The sequence below is a fragment of the Dipodomys merriami genome, unplaced genomic scaffold (genome assembly GCF_024711535.1).
Source record: "Dipodomys merriami isolate MVZ:Mamm:240054 unplaced genomic scaffold, mDipMer1.0.p SCAF_20, whole genome shotgun sequence".
Classification (NCBI taxonomy): Eukaryota; Metazoa; Chordata; class Mammalia; order Rodentia; family Heteromyidae; genus Dipodomys; species Dipodomys merriami.
In genome coordinates, this window is record NW_027203382.1 from 6519277 (window position 1) to 6540221 (window position 20945).

The following is a 20945-nucleotide window of genomic DNA, read 5'->3' on the forward strand; positions in this document are numbered from 1 at the left end:
CACACACACACACACACACACACACACACACACACACACACACACACACACACACACACACACACACACACACACACACACACACACACACACGACACCACCACCCCCATCCTACTGGATTCCTCTCCCCAAACAATCCTCCTTTTAACACACACACACCATCCTACTGGATTCCTCTCCCCAAACAATCCTCCTTTTAACACACACACACCCTACATTCAACATTTGAGAGAAAACATGGAGCACTTTTCTGCCACTTCTTGTTTGTTTGACCATCTCAGATTAGTTTTATCCATAAATATTTAGTTATATCTATAAAATTTTTTTTGTGTATCTTAATTGGTATTTAAATATACTGTATCCAGCCAGGCATTATGGCTCATATCCAAAATCCTTAGCTACTTAGGAGTCTGAGATTGGAAAGATTACAACAAAAAGTTAGTGAGCCTCCATCTCAACCAGTTAAAATTGTGGGCATAATAGCATACACCTGTCATTCCAGCCACACAAAGGGTGAATAGGATTTTTTTTTGTCCAGGCCAATATGGGCAAAAAGAGAACCCTATTCAAAAATAACGAAGACATAAAGGGGTAGAAGTAGTAGAGGGTCTGACTAGCAAAGATAAGGCCCCTGAGTCAAGCCCCATTCCCCTCAACTCACTGAAGTTAAACTAGTATATATATAAAATGTTCACTTTTGAAAAATAAGTGTTTGCTCTGTGCCTGTAATCCTAGTTGCTCGGGAGGCTGAGATCTGAGGATTGTAGTTCTGAGCCAGCCCAAGTAGGAAAGTCTGTGAGACTCTTATCTCTAATAAACTACTTGGAAAAATCTGGAAGTAGTGCTGTAGCTTAAGTGGTAGAGTGCCCAGGGAAAGCACCCAGGCCGAGTTCAAGCCTCAGGAACGGGGGGGTGGGGGTGGGGGTGGGGAGGGGGAATCAGTATTCAATATCAATTTTCAAATTATCTTTACTGTCACAAACTTGTTTATTTTTAAGGTTGTGGGAGTGAAGATTGAAATAGCTCTTTCTGTGGCAATGTTTGCATTTTTAATTCTCTGACATCCTATTTTTCTTGACAATCATTTGATAAGAAAATTATGTAGAATTTTTCTACAGCTTAGGTTTTGTATATTTTGTGGTAAAGTATATCCCCTGTATTTCCCACAAATTGGAAGATATATCTAGGTTCTTATTTAGATTTAGGTTTTCCTTTATAGAAAGAATATATTCTATAATGCAAAATGGTGGTGTTTTAATTTGATTGGTATGAGGTAGGTTTTAAAACACTTATTTGTGGAAAATTTGAAAATTGCAAATAACTTGGAAATTTAGGGAAAATTTTGAAATAGAAAACATAGTTCCAGCTGGCTGTGGTGGCGCATGCCTGTAATCAACGAGGAGGATGAGGCAGGAGGATCACAAGTTCGAGAAAACATAGTTCCTCTATTGTTCTCCCTGGTGTTCATGTGCTGCAGACCTCAAACATTAGATCCGTTAGGTAAAGCAACAAGATATTGCCATAAATCTGTAGAATTTAGAATGTCACTCGTTAGAAAAATCTTAGAAGAAATTCTACATGGGGAGAATAAACTTTAGTCTTTATTACCTATTACAGCATTGAGCATTTCCCACAAACATTTTACATTTTAGTCCAGGTATAGCAAGATATGCTTAGTAATGAACCAGTAGAAAATAATGGCAATACAAAATAAATAAATAAATATTTGCTGGCTGCCAGTGGCTCATGCTTGTAATCCTAGCTACTTTAGGAGGCTGAGATCTGAGGATCACTATTCAAAGCCAGCCCTGGTAGGAAAGTCTGTGAGACTTGTCTCTAATAAACCACTAGAAAACCAGAAGTGGTGCTGTGCTCAAGCAGTAGAGCACTCGTCTTGAGCTGGAGAGCTGAGGGATAGTGCCCAGACCCAGAGTTCAAGCCCCACAACCAGCCAAAAAAAAAAAAAAGAAAATAATGGCAATAGAAGACTATATATTTATACATTAAGTACTTAAAAATTTCCGTGCCTCTTCAATGACTGAATTTGTAAGAAGAAGAATCGAAGTTGCAGTAGAAAATAAATAAAGTAGGTTCTGGTGAGAAGAATATATGTCATTTGAGATACTAAAACAGCACCATTTTTTTTTCCTGATGGTTGTATATTTTGTAATTGCAATTTACAAAGGACAGAACAGCTAAAGGCAGGTGTCTTCTGGAAGGTTTCTTTCAAGTCTGTGAAAAATAATTTCAGTAGCTATTTTTATATAGTTTTTTTTTTTTTTTTTTGTCGGTCGTGGGGCTTGAACTCTGGGCCTGGGCGTTGTCCCTCAGCTCTTCAACTCAAGGCGAGCGCTCTACCACTTGAGCTACAGTGCCACTTCCAGTAGCTATTTTTAATGTAAAATTGATAAAGTTAAGGTATATGACTTGGGAAAAAGGGATTGATATGCTTTATTTACTATGTGTGATTGTTCAAATAACAAGTTATATGTTGCTATGTATCATATGAATCAGGCTTAGTTTGTTGTATACTAGATAAGATAGTGCAGTTTTGACTAGCTTTCGTTTTTATAATTTTAGAATTTAATGTGGTGATTGTTGTACTGAATGTAATCTATAATTTTTTTTAAAGATGGATTTTAACTAGGAATTACAAAGCCCTCAGCAAAGGTTCTAAGGGCAGTACCTCAGGCTTTTTGAACATTATGATGGAGCTAAAGAAATGTTGTAACCATTGCTACCTCATTAAGCCTCCGGATAATAATGAATTCTATAATAAACAAGAAGCCTTACAAGTAAGAAGTTTTAAATGTTATTATTTTTTCGGTAAATCGAATCTTAGAAATGTGTATTTCAGTTTTAATTGAAAAATGGCACTTTTAATTGAAAAGTGCTTTTAATATATATTCACTAGAAGTTAAAATTATTTCTATTTAAGTCATAGTCTTTAGTACATTTTAGTCTTTAAGAAAAGCTGAAAAATTTTAACTTAGTATCTGGCTACTCCTTTCTTCCTGGATGCTTGTTATTTTGGAGAAACAGTATAACAACTACAAGATAGAGTGAAACTGTATCTTTTCCCCTTTAAAAATGCAAGAACCTATGTATTAAACATGTAATAACTTTTATCTTATGTAATAGAGCAAAACAGAAATGGCCTATAAATTTCTGAAATTATTTAAATTTCCAACATTATGAAAATTTTGAAATAGCAATTTAGAATAAAGCCATTAAAATATTAGGTGTTCCACCTTATAATTCATTAGGTGTTCCAACTTATAATTTGCTTTTCATATGTAACAGTTTTAAATAATTATTTTTTAGCACTTAATCCGTAGTAGTGGAAAATTGATCCTTCTTGATAAATTGTTAATTCGTCTAAGAGAACGGGGCAATCGAGTATTAATTTTTTCTCAAATGGTGCGGATGTTGGATATACTTGCAGAATATTTAAAATATCGTCAGTTTCCTTTTCAAGTAAGTAATTCTTTTTGTTCATTTCAGTCTAATTAAGTATGTTTGGCATAAAAATTATAGTTGTCATTGATCATTTTTCTTTATTTTATATTCAACAGCAAAGCAGTATTTATTTTCTGTTGAGTTTTTGTTTTCTTTTATCCTTCTTTTCTATGTTTACTTTAGATTTTATAAATTAGACTAAGGCATGATGTTTTCTATGGTGGAAGAAATCTAAATGGGGGATCTTATGAGTTAGAAATTAGGATTATATCTAAGTATAGGAAAGAGCAGAATACATGGATGCCAGGATTATTACAGGTTTAGTGACTAATGTATTTGTACTTACTTTGATACACAGTTTTTTGAATAAAGCCAAACCATAGCAGGCTCATATTCTATCTATCCATTCAATGCAATTAAATCTAACATTGATGAGTGTTCAGTTTTAGCATTCTATGTAATTCTCAGTACTTCATAGAAAATTTATTTCTTAGAATAATTTTTTGAGCAGTGCTGAGAACATCACAAATACTTAGTATACACAGCTTGTAAGTTGTAAATGTTTGGTGCAGACAGAATAGGAATACTAAACCCCTATAATTTTTACTCAGTCTGTCTCTAACACAGGTACTTAAAAATGAATGCAAACATTACAACTATTACAATAGCTGTTTGGTAAAAGTAACATTTTAATGGAATATTTTAGTCATAATAGTTTAATAACCCTACATTATCTAGATTATATATTTTTATGAAATGTTAATCTTACTGTATAACAACTCCAGTTCTATGAAGGATAGGTGTTTGGTAAGAACATGATCAAGAAATGTATAAATAATAAGAGGAAAAGTAGAATAATCTCATTTTTTTGAGTTTTGAGGGTTTAAAATTTTTTTAAATATAGCAGCTTTGAGATTTAATTTCTGTGCCCATACAATGCTTGACTTAAGCTACACTATCATAGATAGATATCTCCATGACCACAATCAATTTTAGAATATTTTCATCACCTTGGAAACAATTATGGCTACCCTTACCATTTCTGTTCCATTCCGCTTCTTCCCTGTTTTCCCTGTATTAGATTGTTTTTAAATAAGATGCCTTGTGTATGGTCAAATCAGAAAACAGTATAACAAACAGAACTTAGAGAGCACCAGTCTCTGCTCCAAATCCCTTCTCATTATTAGCTTATTTCCCAGAGAGAACTAGTTTTCATTGGTGTTGTTTAAATAATGCCAGAATAAATAAGATACTGTTGATCTTAAGGGTTGTACCAATCATAACTTTTAATGGAAAGGAAGTAATGCTATTAGTTTTCTTTCCAGTTTGACTACTTTTTCCCTGCTTTGTGTAGGTGACAGCTTAGACCATTTATAAACTGAGAAAAATTCTCTGAAACATTTTCTCATCGTTTTCTCTTTACTGTTAAGATATGTAGAAATAGTAAGTTATTACTATTTTTAATTTAATTTTTATTTAACAAATCATTTATTATTTACTTATTTAATGTTTACTTTGAACCATAGCTTCATTTCCAGTTTTTGGTGGTCAGAGTCTCATGGGGACTTTCCTTCCTGGGCTGGCTTTGAACTCTGAGTCTCAGATCTAAGCTTTCTAAGTTGCTAGGATTTCATGTGTGAGCCACCAGGGGCTGGCTACTTAAGCATTGTTGATAGTCTACTGAGTATGAACCATTACCTTGCAGTACGGGTGTATTAAGAAACACCTGAAAAAAGAAACCAGTAGCATATTAAACAAAGAAAGGAAATCTAAACAGCTTATCTGTCTTTTTTTTCTTAGTCATTAGAAGAAGGAAAACTAATCCCTGCCTGTTTAGCTTTAAAAAAGCATCATTGTTCTGCTATGTGGGGAGCTAATAGGGATATATTTTTTAACCTCCTTTTCATCAGGTCCCAAAAAACAATTTTGGTCTCCCCTGGAGCCCTTTGTCATACCTTAATGTTATCTTTCCAAAGTATTAAATCAGTCTGTCACTTAAGCAAATGAATCTGTGGATTGTATTGCCAAGTTATTTTTAGCCAGTTAATTATTTAAACCAACCCTCAACCAAGTTAAATAAACTTGGCATACTAAGTTAGCTAGTGTGATTATTACTGATTAATTTGGTAGACCCTGCTGCAAAAAAAGGAGCATATTCTTCAGTTTCCAAGTAAATAACCCACTAGCCTGATTTCCATGCTAATACAAATTTCCCTTAGAGACAGTCTTAAAATAAGTTAAAGGGCTTCTCTTAAAAATGGCGAATTGCCCACAAATTTACCTTTTCATTTTCCAGAAAGTCCATCCAGAGCACTTGGGATTAGGAAAAACAAACTTTCCAGGCCACAGGAATGAGGGGGAAAAAAAAATAACATCTGAATGGTAGAGAATAATAGTAAATGTTATACAAATAGAATAATTTTAAAATATAATAAAATCTGAATGGTAGGAGGTTTTGTAGTAACAGATTTGGCAAGTCCAAGGAAGCTGAATAATAAACGCATCAGTAGAACAGTTTAGAAGTGCACTAATTTACATTGCAGAGTCATCAGAGTTTCAGGGATTATTATTATTATTTTTGTCGGTCCTGGGGCTTGAACTCTGGGCTTGGGTGCTGTCCCTGCACTCTAGCTCAAGATGAGCCCTCTACTACTTGAGCCACAGTGCCACTTCCAGTTTTCTAGTGGTTTATTGAAGATAAGAATCTCATGGACTTTCCTGCCTGGGCTGGCTTTGAACTGCCACCCTCAAATTTCAGCCTCCTGAGTAGCTAGGATTACAGGCGTGAGCCACCAGTGCCCGGCTTTTCAGGGATTCTTGACCCTAGTATTTTGGGAGTAGAATATGGACAGGGCTGGGCTGGGAATGTGGCTTAGTGGTAGAGTGCTTGCCTAGCATGCATGAAGCCCTGGGTTCAGTTCCTCAGTACCACATAAGCAGAAAAAGCCAGAAATGGCGCTGTGGCTCAAGTGGTAGAGCGCTAGCCTTGAGCACAGAGAGGCTCAGGGACAGAGCCCAGGCCCTGAGTTCAAGGCCCAGGACTGGCAATAGATAGATAGAGAGAACTAAAACAGATAAAATAAATCAAAGTTTTGGCTGAAAGTTTGTTTAAAATGATCGCCTATGTTTGTTTGATTGTATCATTTTAAGGAATAAATTCATAATTACTAAAAGAGTTCAGCCAACCAATGACAAGTTTTGTTTTCCTTCTGATGATCAAAATCTGATCCAGAAGAAACTACTGCATGCCAGACAAGAATTCTACCATTGAGTTACATTTCACATTTTCACCTTCCTTCCTTCCTTCCTTCCTTCCTTCCTTCCCTGCCTTTTTTTTTTTTTTTTGTCATGGGGCCTGTACTCTGGCCCTGGGTGCTGTCCTTCAGCTCAAGGCTAATGCTCTACCACTTGAGCCACGGTGCCACTTCTGGCCTGTGGTGCTGAGGAATCGAACCCAAGGCCTTGTGCATGCAAGACCAGCACTCTACCACTGAGCCACCTTCCCAGCAGCACAATTGAGCCACCTTCCCAGCCGCACAATTCACATTTTTTCTTTTTTTGGGGGGGTCTGGTTGTGGGGCCTGAACTCAGGGCGTGGGCGCTGTCCCTCAGCTCTTCAGCTCAAGGCTAGTGCTCTACCACTTGAGCCACAGCTCCACTTCTGGCTTTTTTCTTTTTGCTTATGTGGTATTGAGAAATCGAACCCTCATGCATGCAAGACAAGCGCTCTACCACTGTGCCACCTTCTCAGCCCCACAACTCACATTTTCTATTACAACCGTTTCCTGAGTTTTTCTTTTACTTATTGTAGATAGTTAATTTTATTCTAATTTTAATTTCCCTCATTTTTAGATGTACAGAAATGACATTGGTTTCATTTATTTTATTTATTTTGTTTTTTGGTCAGTTGTGGGGCTTGAACTCTGGGCTTGTGCGCTATCCCTAAGCTCTTCAGCTCAAGGCGAGCACTCTACAGCTTGAGCCACAGTGCCACTTCTGGTTTTCTAGTGGTTTATTGGAGATAAGAGACTCATGGACTTTCCTGCCCGGGCTGGCTTTGAACCACGATCCTCAGATCTCAGCCTCCTGAGTAGCTAGGATTACAAGCATGAGCCACCAGTGCCCAGCTCATTTATTAATATTGGAATGTTCACTTCATTACTATGCCTATTATTTTTCATTATTGTTCCAATAGAAAGAGTGCAGCTAAGGAATTTCTCTTATTATATGATGAAGAATTTTCAGAGCTCCTTCAGGTTTTTCGTTTGATAGAGAATAATGATATCTCTGTTAGTAACCTACTTTTGGGGGTGAGCTGTACTGCGGCTAAAACTCAGGCTTTGCACTTGATAACTAGTTATCTCTTGAGCTGCACTGGCTATGATATTGTACAGGCTATGATATTTAGTTCAGTTAATATGGAAAATATGAGTTCTTGACTGTACATTTTCTATACATGCATTTTCAGTTTAAAATGCTTTTTTATTTCTGTTCATTGAGAATATCCAAAATTATTAACTACTTTAAAATTTTTTATGTCATAAAAATGCACAGGTTAGCATAGAACTTTCCAGAAAAATGATTTAATCTGTGATTTAAATGTGAGGATCCATGGATTGGAGTAACAAGTTATTACTAGTCTGTATCATATTGACAATTATGAAACAGTTGTTCATGATAATCTAAGTGAAAATAATAGTGTCTTCTCCCAACTTACTTTCCCACACTGGCTGGGGATAAAACCCAGAGTCTCATTTCTCTGAGACAAAGCACTGTAAAACTGACCTACACTCCAAGACCAATAGTACTGGATGTTTAGTATTGAGTGCCAAGAACTGTGCTATATTTTTCCATGAGTGTTCTGTAGTCTTTGAAGGAGACACTAGTATATTGGTGTTATTGAGAAAAAAATTTGGTAAGAGAAGAGTTGAATTGCTTGCCCAAGGCATCTACTATATAAGGTTCTCATGCATATTCTTTGACTAGAGTATATCATGCTTTCCAAAGTTTTCTACGCATAAGGATTAGCTGGAAAGCTTTTGCCTAGACCCTTCCCTTAAAGTTCTCATGCAATACGGATTTTGAGCAGGTTTCTGGTGCTAATGATCTGGTTCTAATCACCAGTCTGTACTTAGTGTTTCTTGAGCTGTAAATTTAAACTTGATTTTAATTGCTTACTATTTTGATGTGTTTATTCTAGAGATTAGATGGGTCAATAAAAGGAGAACTGAGGAAACAAGCTCTAGATCATTTCAATGCTGAGGGATCAGAGGTATGAATGATTTTAAAACCAAATTTTATATTAGTCACTGTATTGTGTAGTTATTTGTAGTTTGTTTCAGAGAACATCTTGTGGGGGCGAGCCAGCTTTTCTTAGCAAGTGAGATTTTAAAGTATGATTTCTATTTTACATTCTGAAGAATTTTTAATATTTCAGCATAGCAGTTTGCTTCAAAGTAAATTAGGTCACTTTATTAATCGTTTTTCCATTTGCGCCTTTTTGGTTTTAATACATAAAAATCACTGATTTAGTTAAGGCATTGTACCACCCCTGCTTAATTCTCCCATTTCATCAGAAGTAAACATTGTATAGAATTACCATATGGATTTGTATTTTAGTATCTTGCTAAGGTTTACAATTTAGTTATTTTTAATGCTGCCTTGTAGTTTTATAGTAAAACACTTTTTAAGTTGAGGATATCAATTGTACATTTTCAGTTTGATTATTTGAACACAGCATAGAGGAATTTATAATCTTGTATTTTTACAATTTTTTACAGGATTTCTGCTTTTTGCTTTCTACAAGAGCTGGAGGTTTAGGGATTAATTTAGCCTCTGCTGACACTGTTGTTATATTTGATTCCGACTGGAATCCACAAAATGATCTTCAGGCACAGGCAAGAGCTCACCGAATTGGGCAAAAAAAACAGGTATTTTTAATTTTTGTTACTATTTGGGAATCTGTTTTTTAGGATTTTTTTTTTTAAATGATTAATGTGTGGAATTAACCAAGAGTAATGGAGGATAACTAGAATACAATCCTATTGCTATTTAATAAGTATGTAAGGAGGCAACCAAAATCATCCATAGGGAGCTGACAAAATTGTGAAAACTATGTTTAAATTAAGATCTTGTATTCTGCTTAGATAATGCATATTCTGTTTGTAACTGAAGAATGGAATATTTTTATTTCATATAAAAACTTCAATGTCACCAGGTACTGGTGGCTTATACTTGTAATTCTTCTATCTTTGGAGGCTGAGATTAAAGAGGATTATGGCTTGATGCCATTCTGGGCAGAAAAGTCCATCATGAAACTGTGTACTGTTAACAGAAAAACTGTGCCAGATGTGTGACTTAACTGGTCATACTTAAGTTAAATTGCAAAGTTTAAACCCTGATAATAGGAAAGCAAAACAAAACAAAACAAAAACCCTTTACCGTCTTTGTTTATTTTATCTTTTGAGAATTTGAGTAGCACAGTGCTGATTTTCTGTTAATACATTAGCCCATGTTCTTACAAAATTCTAGACACATAAAAACCTAATTCCACTTAATATTTTTTTTTAATTTTATTTTATTTTATTTGAGAACATACTGTACAGAGGGGTTACAATTACATTGGCAGGATAATGCATACATTTCTTACCAAGCATTGCAGCCTCCTCCTTTGTTTACCCTTCACCTCCCTTCCCAGCCTCCCCCCTCCCCCCCACCCAATCATACCCCCCTCCCCCCTCCACTTAATATTTTCTTTACAACTATGTGGCACCACACAAACGCCACACTCAAATATGGTATTTTTACTTCTCTGACCAAGAAGGAAAAGGAAAATTTACTGTGCATTCATTATTGTCAATTTGAAATGTCTTATTTTTTGGCAGGGCTTCTCTTTTGCCTAAGGAACAGTTCATAGAATTTTATAATGTATAGAGTAATGGAGTACAGTCTGAGGTTCTTAGAGGTTTGCACTTTCTCCCCCCCCCCCCTAAATTGTGACTTAGAAGTAACCATCAATCTTTAAATACAAAAAAGGAAAATAACAAGAAGTAAATTCCTTAAGAATGTAAGAAAAACATACAAAAGATAACATTATCAAATGGTCTCTTAAATTGAAGAACTGTCACTTTAATACATTGCTGCATGTTTTTTGCTTTTGACTATTGTAAACTTCATATAGGATAACAGGCTAGTCAGTGAAGTAATTATTAAGCACTTCAGGTTAGCAAAACAAATCCTTTCTTTTGAAGTTTGCTTCCCCATATCATATCTATTTTTCCAGGTGAATATATACCGTCTAGTAACAAAGGGATCAGTTGAAGAAGATATTCTTGAAAGGGCCAAAAAGAAGATGGTTTTAGATCATCTTGTGATTCAAAGAATGGACACAACCGGGAAGACAGTACTACACACAGGTTCTGCTCCTTCGAGGTAGTTATTTGACTATAAAAAAATATCATTTTAGAGTCACCCTTAACTCATTTTTCTAAAATGTTATCATTGTAAGTAGATTACTGAAGTGTGTTGTATTCTATATTGTGATTTTTAGATTTAGAGTGTATGAAGACACAAAACTGATTTATAGTTACTGAATATTTAGCTTTACCACTATGGCTTTATTCCCTTTAACCTGTATGTTTTAAGTTCTTTAATTATAAAATAAACACTAAAAATAAACACTAAAACTTTAACCTAGTTATGTAACTTTTTAAAGTCATAAAACTTTAACTTAGTTTTATAATTGTCATAAAAGTGACTTTCCAATATAACAAAAGTGTTTTGTAAGTATTACATGCTAATGTTAAGTATTTTTGTTTGTTTTTAGTTCTACTCCTTTCAATAAAGAAGAATTATCAGCCATTTTGAAGTTTGGTGCTGAGGAACTTTTTAAGGAACCTGAAGGAGAAGAACAAGAGCCCCAGGTAAAAGTTGCCCCAGGCTATGTGTTGTTACCTATTTGGTAAGAGGAGAAAGGATTCATTTATTTTTAAAGTAAATATTTCCTTCCAATTATAGGAAATGGATATAGATGAAATCTTGAAGAGGGCTGAAACACATGAGAACGAACCAGGCCCTTTAACTGTAGGAGATGAGTTACTTTCCCAGTTTAAGGTAGGTTTCTTTTTATCTTTCTTTCTTTTTTTAAAAAATTATCGATCAGGAAGGAATTGAATTAAATTAGTGGTTTATTAATTGATTATAAGCAATAAAATAATTTTTATTTAAACTTTGGTATGTTTTTTGAAAACTTCTAATTTGAAAGTAAGTCATTTATTAATAGTTAAATTTAATTGTATGCAAATGGTTGTTGTTATTTCCTAATTAAAACTTAAAATTCTGCTCAGCAAATAGCATGTCCTCAAATATTCTTTTGTTAGTTGTTTTGTTTTGTTTGTTTTTGTTTGTTTTGAGACAGGGCTTACTATGTAACCCACTCTGGCTTCAAGGTTGTCCTGCCTAAGCTTTCTAAATGTTGAGATCCTAAATCTGTGCTTATTTACCATGGATGGCTTAAATGGAACATTTTATTTAAATTCTACAACTGAAGACTTCCAATTGATTTTTTAGGAATTTTTGATAAAAGAATTATCACAGATATCAACACTCTAATAAATCAGTCAGAAAAATGAGCAGTACTTAAGGTTTATACTTACAGATAATCCCTGGTTTAATGATTTCTGAAGAGTTACAAGAAGTCCTAAAGCAATATGAGTCAACTGACCTCTGGAAGTTGAGAGCTGAAATTTGTGAGCTGAAGTTCTTAAGGGTCAATTCAATCTATGGTGCTTGTTAATTTAACAGATATTTACAGACTACTTGAAATGGATGCATACATCATTAAAGCTGAGTGCTGTGTGGAGGATAGACAGTAGTTGTGGAAAAAGCACTGAAGCAAAGAGATACTAGAATCCTGTTTAAAGTTGAAGCTTTTTGGAATTGGTAGCCTGGGCTTCATCTAATTATAGTGTTTTCTCCCTCTAAATATTTGCTCTTAGTTTGACAGTTTGAAAAAAAATCAGTGACTGAAAAAGTAATGGATATTTTATACCAGTGAATTGATTTTTTTTCGGTGGGGGGGGATCAGTCATGGGGCTTGAACTCTGGGCTTGGGCGCTGTCCTTGCGCTCTTCAGCTCAAGGCGAGCGCTCTACCGCTTGAGCCACAATGCCACTTCCAGTTTTCTAGTGGTTTATTGGAGATAAGAGTCTCATGGACTTTCCTGCCCAGGCTGGCTTTGAACCGTGATCCTCAGATCTCAGCCCTTAAGAAGCTAGGATCACAGGCGTTAGCCACCTGCGCCCGGCTGAATTGATTCTTAATAATGACTAACATTAAGGCCATCTTTTACCTGTTGGTTGGTTGGTTTATTAACCTATCAAGGGTTTAGAGAATATGTTATGGATTTCCTTATCTCGGTTGGTCTTTATATTTTGTTTATATGATCTTTTTTTGGGGGGGTGAGTACTGGTCAGTGCCTGGACTGTAGGCTTTCTAGGTTGGAGATAAGAGTCTCATAGACTTAACTGTTTGTGCTGTGATCTTCATCTCTTAGCCTCTTCAGTAGTTAGAATTAAAGGCATGAGCCACCAGTGCCTAGCCTTTTATATAATTTTAAAAGTATAAATATTGTTCTTCTGTGCTTCATAGGTCATGGACTAGTCTGGAAATTCCTGCAGATGGTTATGTAGCAAGTTATTAGTATAAATTACTTTTTTTTTTGATATCAGTACTCTCTGTCTCTAAGGAACTCTTAATTTTGTTGAATAACAGGGCAAAGAGAATATTTCCCGGAAGGAATATTCTCTTTGATCTACTTTGTCCTAATGAAGAAATAAATCTTAGATAGGTTAGCAGATGTACTTGGTTTATTCTGTAGTTATATTTGTCCTTAGATATTGAGGTTTTTTCTTTCTTTCTTTTTTTAGGTAGACTCTTACTATGCTCTCTGGGCTAGTTTTGAACTCCTAGATGCAGAATGATACACCTGCTTCTTTATTAGCTGTAATTTACAGTCATAGGCCATGATATCTGGCTGACAGTATGTTTTTTTTAAAATTAAATAAATATATATATTTTTTATTGAAAAGATACTGTACAGAGGGGTTACAGTTACACAAGCAAGGTAATGAGTCCATTTCCTATCAAGCATTGTTACCCCTTGCTTTGTTTTTTCCCTACCATCACTTTCTGACAGTATGTTTTCATTGTCATTCTGTCACGCACTTAAACCTATAATAATTTACTCTGTCAAACTTGTGGAATTTATCAGGTTGCCAATTTTTCAAACATGGATGAAGATGACATTGAATTAGAACCTGAAAGGAATTCAAAGAACTGGGATGAAATCATTCCAGAAGATCAAAGAAGACGATTAGAAGAGGAAGAAAGGCAAAAGGAACTTGAGGAAATCTATATGCTTCCACGAATGAGAAATTGTGCAAAACAGGTGATTTTGTAAATTAATAAGATATTCCTATAATATAGTAATGTAGGATCCATTCTAGATTGGTTCTTGTATTGCTTCAGAGAGGTATTTTATTTGTCCATAGTTTTGTTGTTTATGTCTGTAATTTGATTGTTTTCCTAAAATGAAAAGGATACTTCCTGTCTATTTCAAGTTTCGTTTAGGTAGAATTGGGAATATTTCTTCTTTAAATGTTGGGAGTATTTGTCAAGTAAACTACCTGAGCCTGTTGTTTCTTTGTTGAAAGATTTTTTTTTTCTTTCAACTATGATTTCTTTTTTAGCTAAAGAACTATTCAGGATATCTATTTCTTTCTCTTTTTTTTCTCTCTTTTTTTCTTTTTTTTTTTCTTGCACATTTTTTTTTTCAATTTGTTTTCTCTCTCTCTTTCTGATGCTTAAGTAAGTAGAAGTGGAGCAGAAAGGTAAACGCACTGTTATCAATGCTAATCCCTAACTTACACTTTATCCTCCCCAAGGATATCTATTTCTTTAATGAGTTTGATAATTTATTTTGAGGAATTTGTTTTTCTTTAAGTTGAACTGAATAAGCATGAAGTCACAATAGTCTCTTATTTCAATATCTGTAGGGTATTTAAGTGATCTTTCATTCTTTTTGTGTGTGTGTATCGGTAGTGGGGTTTGAAATATGGGCATGTGCGATGTCTCTCATCTCTTTAGCTCAAGACTAGTGCTCTGCCACTTGAGCCTAGCGTCACTTCAGTTTTCTAGTGGTTTATTGGAGATAAGAGTCTTATGGACATTCTTGCCTTAGGCTGGCTTTGAACCACGATCTCAGATCTCAGCCTCCTGAGTAGCTAGGATTACAGGCGTGAGCCACTGGTGCCTGACTTTTTTTTTCTTCTGTTTTTAACTTTATGTGTTTCTGTTTTTTAAACCATTACTTTTTGCTTTTGATTTAATTTGCTCTTTTAAGTTTTATAAGGTAAGCTAACTGAATGTAGATCATTCAGTTTTTGTACTATTAGCAGCTAATGATATGTTCTCTTGTAAGCATTACTTTTTCTGTGTATTCTACACATTAATAGTTTTACTTTTTTTTTAAATTGTGAAAATACTTGGTTTTACTTTTAATTTCCTTTATTCACAGTAATTCAGAATTTCCCATGTGAACCAGGTGCCAGTGGCTCATACCTATAATCCTAGCTACTCAGGAGGCTGACATCTGAGAATTGTGTTTTAAAGCCAGCCCAGGCAGGACAGTTTGTGAGACTTTCATCTCCAATTAACCACCAAAAAGCTATGACCTAAGAGGTAGAACACTAGCTTTGAACACAAAAAGTTCAGAGACAGCACCTAGGCTCTGTGTTTAAGCCCCAGTACCGTCTGCCCCCCCCCCCCCCAAGAAAATATATATCTCAGGTTTCCTTCTTTATACCTGTATTGTCTTAGAAATGTTTCAAATGAGCTGGGTACCGATGGCTCACACTTGTAATCCTAGCCACTGAGGAGGCTGACCTGATCTGAGGTTGGAAGCCAACCTGGGCAGAAAACTTTGTGAGACTTATCTCCAATGAACTACTTAGAAAAGGCTGGAAGAGGCCTTGAGCACAAGGCTCAGGGACAGTGCCCAGACCCTGAGTTCAAGCTCCACAACTGACTCCCCCAAAAAAGTTTCACATGGAAGGCTTTCTAAGTGTTAATGATTTCTAGTTTAACTATCATGTTCCTTGTGCAGTTTGAATTTTTATAATTGTTTTGTTTCTTTGGTGGCCCAAATGAACAAAATGCTAGTTTTTTAAATAGTATACTGCCAGGGGATATGGACTCTTTCCTTAACCAATTTCTTTTTTCAATATTTATTTAAGAATAAGACTATTTGGCTGGGAAATTGGCTCAGTGGTAGAACGCTTGCCTTGCATGCATGAGGCCCTGGGTTCGATTTCTCAGCACCACATAAGCAGAAAAAAAAAAAAAAAGCCAGAAGTGGTGCTGTGGCTCAAGCAGTAGAGCGCTAGCCTTGAGCTGAAGAGCTGAGGGACAGCGCCCAGGCCCAGAGTTCAGGCCCCATGACTGGACCAAAAAAAAAAAAAAAAAAAGAATAAGACTATTTGAGTTTTGAGCCGGGCGCTGGTGGCTCACGCCTGTAATCCTAGCTACTCAGGAGGCTGACATCTGAGGATCGCAGTTCAAAGCCAGCCCGGGCAGGAGAGACCCTGAGACTCCTATCTCCAATTAACCACCAGAAAACCGGAAGTGACGCTGTAGCTCAAGTGGTAGAGCGCTGGCCTTGAGCTGAAGAGCTGAGGGACAGCGCCCAGGCCCAGAGTTCAAGCCCCACTGCCGACCAAAAAAAAAAAAAAAAAGACTATTTGAGTTTTAAAGTACCTCACTAAATTTTGAAGACGGACTTTTTTGCCAGTCCTGGGGCTTGAACTCAAAGCTTCATTGCTGTTTCCGAGCTTCTTTTTCTCAGGACTAGACCTCTACCACTATAGCTACAGTTTCAACTTTTTTGGTAGTTATTGGAGATAAAGTCTCAAGACTTTTCTGCCTCAGCTGACTTCCAACTGCATTCCTAGATTTCAGCCTCCTGAGTAAGTCAGATTATAGAAGTGAGCAACCAGTGCCCAGTGTGGAGACTTTTGAAGGGGAGCAGGGAAGTTAATATAAGTAAGAACTAAGTACTGGCTTCAAATTAAGTAATGTTTACCATATTAAGGGTTCAGAATATGTGAGAGGCTTTGGAAACACTCCCAAAACAGTGTATATATTGATGTATTCATTAGAACTATGGATATTATAAAAAAATACATGCATGTGGATTTTTTGGCACTTTTTTTCTTTCAAATACTTGGTCATCTTGGTAAACTTTAGTAAGGGGTGTGTGTGTGTGTGTGTGTGTGTGTGTGTGTGTGTGTGTGTGTGTGTGTGTGTGTGTGTGTGTGTGTGTGTGTGTGTGTGTGTGTGTGTGTGTGTGGTGTACACATACATACATAAGTACATACATATGAAAAATGGTAAAAAGGAATGAGGAATCAACTTGCCAGACATATGACTGAGCAGTAATATTAAACACATTCCTTTTTTTTTTCTTTTTTCTTTTTTCTGTTGTTCCTTGGGCTTGAAGTCTGGGCCTGGGAGCTGTCCCTTAGCTCTTCAGCTCAAGACAAGTGCTGTACCACTTGAGCCACAGCACCATGTCTGGTTTTCTCGTGGTTTATTGGAGATAAGAGTCTCACAGACTTGCCTGTCCTTTTTCATGGCTTTTAAAGCACTGCTTTGTATGAATTTAGTCTCTGGTGAATGTTTTATTGTTTATGCTTTGTTTATTTTGTAAAGGACTACTAGATAATCTACCTAACAATTCCTTAGGAGAAATACCTAGAAGTTATATGGCTGAGTCAACAGAATAAGTTTTAAAAGTTTTTAGTACAGTGATGCCAAATTACCCTCTCATAGCTTAAGTATTCACCAAAGATGTATCAGTATTCATTGTTGGTACTATTGGCCATTGTTGCTTATTTATGTAAGTCAAGTTGATATATTAAAAATGCATTTTATTGTTACTTTGCATTAAAAATTACTGTTAAGGTAATATAATTTTATATTTATACAACGATTTCAGTTGCTCATTAACTACCCTTAATTGTACAAAAAATAGGTTAGTGTTGATTTATAAAAAGCTTTTGTATAAGACCATCAATATTTTCTCATGGATGTGTGTTATGTTCTCCCTTGTATTCTATTCAATTTTTCTGTTTTAGCAATGTGTTTGATATATAAAATACTATTTTTAAAGTTTATACAGTATTTTGGAGTATTTTTGTTTGCCTTTACAGTGTAAGTAAGCCTTGATTATCCTAAGTGTGAGTAAATTTTTTATTTCCGAATTCTAGATTAGTTTCAATGGAAGTGAAGGGAGGCGCAGTAGAAGTAGAAGGTACTCTGGATCTGATAGTGATTCAATCTCAGAAAGGAAAAGGCCAAAGAAACGAGGAAGACCACGCACTATCCCTCGTGAAAATATTAAAGGATTTAGTGATGCAGAAATTAGGCGGTAAGATGATAAGACTATTTTGTTTTAAACTCATTTTATTACAGTGTAAAACTAAAATATGCAAGTCTATTAATTGGCAGAAATTGAGATGAAAGTTTTAGAAGACATAAACATATTCGAATAGAATTAGTTGGTTCTGCTTTTGGGTAGTCATTAGAACCTTAGGGGCAGGCTTGGGTAGCTAAATTACGAAGTTTGCATGTTATCTACTGTTAGACCATTTAGACTACTAAAATTTTTGGTTACGCTGATGTGTTTCAAAAAAATGGCCCTTTTGAATAATAAAATTATATTTTATCATACTTGATTTGTGATTATACCAGTATTACTGTTTTGTGTGGGGATAATTTAGTTCTGTATTTTTCTAATTTCTTTTAACACTGAGGTCATTACTTTTCTGGAGCTGGGGATTCAGCTCAGCAGTCCATCCTGTGCTTAACATAAGAAAACCCCAGTTTCCATCCCTAGTACCAGAGGGGGGAAAATCATTTCTGATATGGCTAAATAAGAATAGAGGTAAGATTGGCCATATAGGACAAATTGTAGCTTCTACTTAAAATATGCTTAAATATGTACATATGTGTTTAAGGGGAATGAGATAGTAGCTTATTGTGTTAGGTAATAGTTTTATACTTGTAAAAAGGTTGTTCATTTTTATATTCAGACTTTGTTTCTTTCAAGCCATTGTAACTCTTTTCTTTTAAATCATAGACCTGACAAAGTTCTTCCTCATTGTTCCCACCAGAAAACTAAATACATTGTTAGCTTTTGTAAGGGTACTTTTATGACAATCTGCTTTGCTGGACTTTCTGTCTTTAGTCGAAGAAGCATTTCATCTTCTACTTTTCCTGGATATTTTCTCTCATCCATCAACCACATAAGTAGCTTTGTTCTGAAGTAAAATTTTTATTTACCATTGTTGATACACATCTGAAAGAAAAACTTTTGGTAATTTTTTAATCATCACTTGGAGTAGGAGGAGGTGTGATATGACTGATAATTCTGGAGGCACTTCCCACTTTTTTCTTTTGTCTTGTGAAAATAATAAAGTAAATTTTAAAATAAAATGTAGTTTCTATTGTTTTATTTATATTGATATCTTACATTCTGTGTTAAAATGTCTTATCTTACTTGATATAGATTGATTTCTTTAATTTATACCATAATTCATTTTTTTGTAACAGTGTCTTGAATTAATTTTTTGTACTAAGAAGTATTTTTTGTTTCTGTGTACATTACACTTGTTTTAGTGGATTATGGGCACTTATTTAAATCATACATTTATTTTCTGTTAGGTTTATCAAGAGTTATAAGAAATTTGGTGGCCCTCTGGAAAGGTAAATACTTATGTCATTCTCAAATTGCATTATATACTCTTAGCTTTTTTACTCATATTACTGTTTACTTTGCTACTTTGATGAATTTGCTTTTAACAGATACAGATTTAGTAGTACAAAATAAAAATTTTAGATTGATTTAAATTTTTTTATTTTTTCCAGTCTGGGAGGGGAAAGAAGAGGGCTTGAACTCAGAGTTTGGGCACTGTCCCTGAGCTTCTTTATGTTCAAGGCTAGCACTCTACCACTTGAACCACTGAGCCACTTTTGTCTTTTTCTGTTTATGTGGTACTGAGGTATCGAACCCAGTGCTTCATGCATGCTAGGCAAGCACTCTACCACTAAGTCACATTTCTAGCCCATATGTTCTATTCTTCTCTCAAGTCTCTTAAATGTTCTTTTTTGTGGGGCTTAACTCTGCCTGGACTCTGTCTCTCAGCTCTTTCAGCTCAAGGCTAGTGCTCTACCACTTGAGCCACAGCGCCACTTCTGGCCTTTTCTGTTTATGTGGTGCCTCATGCATGCGAGGCAAGCACTCTACCACTGAGCCACCTTCCCAGCCCCCTTAAATATTCTTTATTAAGCAAAACTGTCTGTAAAATGCATGTTAAATTACATTGTAGGTATAAATTATTTTCCATAATCTCTTATTTTTAAAATATTTTATTTGTAACAAGTTATGAAAGTATACAATTTTATCCCTAAAACATTTGATTGAACTTTTAACCTAACCAGTTTGTTTTTGCTAACTTAGCGAAATCTGTTTTCCCTGGTTACATATTCTTAGTACACAAAGTGTATTAAAATCGTCAAGTGGGGCTGGGAAGGTGGCTCAGTGGTAGAGCGCTTGCCTTGCATGCATGAGGCCCTGAGTTTGATTCCTCAGCACCATGTACAAAAAGAAAAAAGTCAGAAGTGGTGCTGTGGTTCAAGTTGTAGAGTGCTAGCCTTGAGCTGAAGAGCTGAGGGACAGCGCCCAGGCCCAGAGTTCAGGCCCCACAACCGGACCCCCCCCTCCCCCCCAAAAAAAAACCCGTTAAGTGTTCTTGAAGTTATAGGTCAACAATAATTATTATTTGGATATTTATTCTTTGTCGTTGCAAACCCACTTCTTTTTATAAAGCTGCGAAGATTTAGATTGTTTCTTCTCTAAAAATGCCCGAAACAGCTGGGTGCTTGTGGGATTAACAGCTACTCAGGAGGCTAAGATTCAAGGATTGTTGTTTGAAGTCAGCTTGGCCCAGACCCTGATTCAAGCCCCAGGACCAGCATACTTTCTCCTCCCCCCCCCCCCCATAGGCGTAAAATAGAGATATTTGATTTTTTTTCATGTCTTACTCCATCAGAGTTATTTATTTTTTATTTTTAAAGAGTTGTACAAGGAGTTACCACTCTAATATTAATCTATTCATATGTACAATACATTTCCTCAGGGTCAGCCCTTCATTCTCTCTCCCCACCCTCTACCCCCCGACATACCTGTTCACCCATCTCATCTAGTTTTCTGATTTCTTTTTTTAATGTATTATATTGATTATTATGGAGATATAGCCTATTTTATTTAGTTTGAGATGATTTGTTTAAAATGCAGTGAAATACTTGGATTATTACTTTAGATCATGGAAAAACTGTTTTGAATGTCCTGTAATAAATTATACTACTTT

At 35.5% G+C, this 20945-nt stretch overlaps 1 protein-coding gene across 4 annotated transcripts in view; it reads left to right on the forward strand.

Annotated features, from left to right (window-relative positions):
• Positions 1 to 20945, forward strand: part of Chd1 (chromodomain helicase DNA binding protein 1) — a 93985-nt gene that overhangs the window by 53067 nt on the left and 19973 nt on the right. For all 4 annotated transcript variants that reach the window (XM_070031018.1, XM_070031022.1, XM_070031021.1 and 1 more), the window contains 10 exons: positions 2633 to 2795; positions 3325 to 3477; positions 8660 to 8731; positions 9240 to 9389; positions 10742 to 10890; positions 11285 to 11381; positions 11476 to 11571; positions 13730 to 13906; positions 17784 to 17944; positions 19240 to 19281. In XM_070031018.1, the coding sequence (XP_069887119.1) occupies positions 2633 to 2795; positions 3325 to 3477; positions 8660 to 8731; positions 9240 to 9389; positions 10742 to 10890; positions 11285 to 11381; positions 11476 to 11571; positions 13730 to 13906; positions 17784 to 17944; positions 19240 to 19281 (1260 nt within the window). The remainder of the gene's footprint in view (positions 1 to 2632; positions 2796 to 3324; positions 3478 to 8659; positions 8732 to 9239; positions 9390 to 10741; positions 10891 to 11284; positions 11382 to 11475; positions 11572 to 13729; positions 13907 to 17783; positions 17945 to 19239; positions 19282 to 20945) is intronic.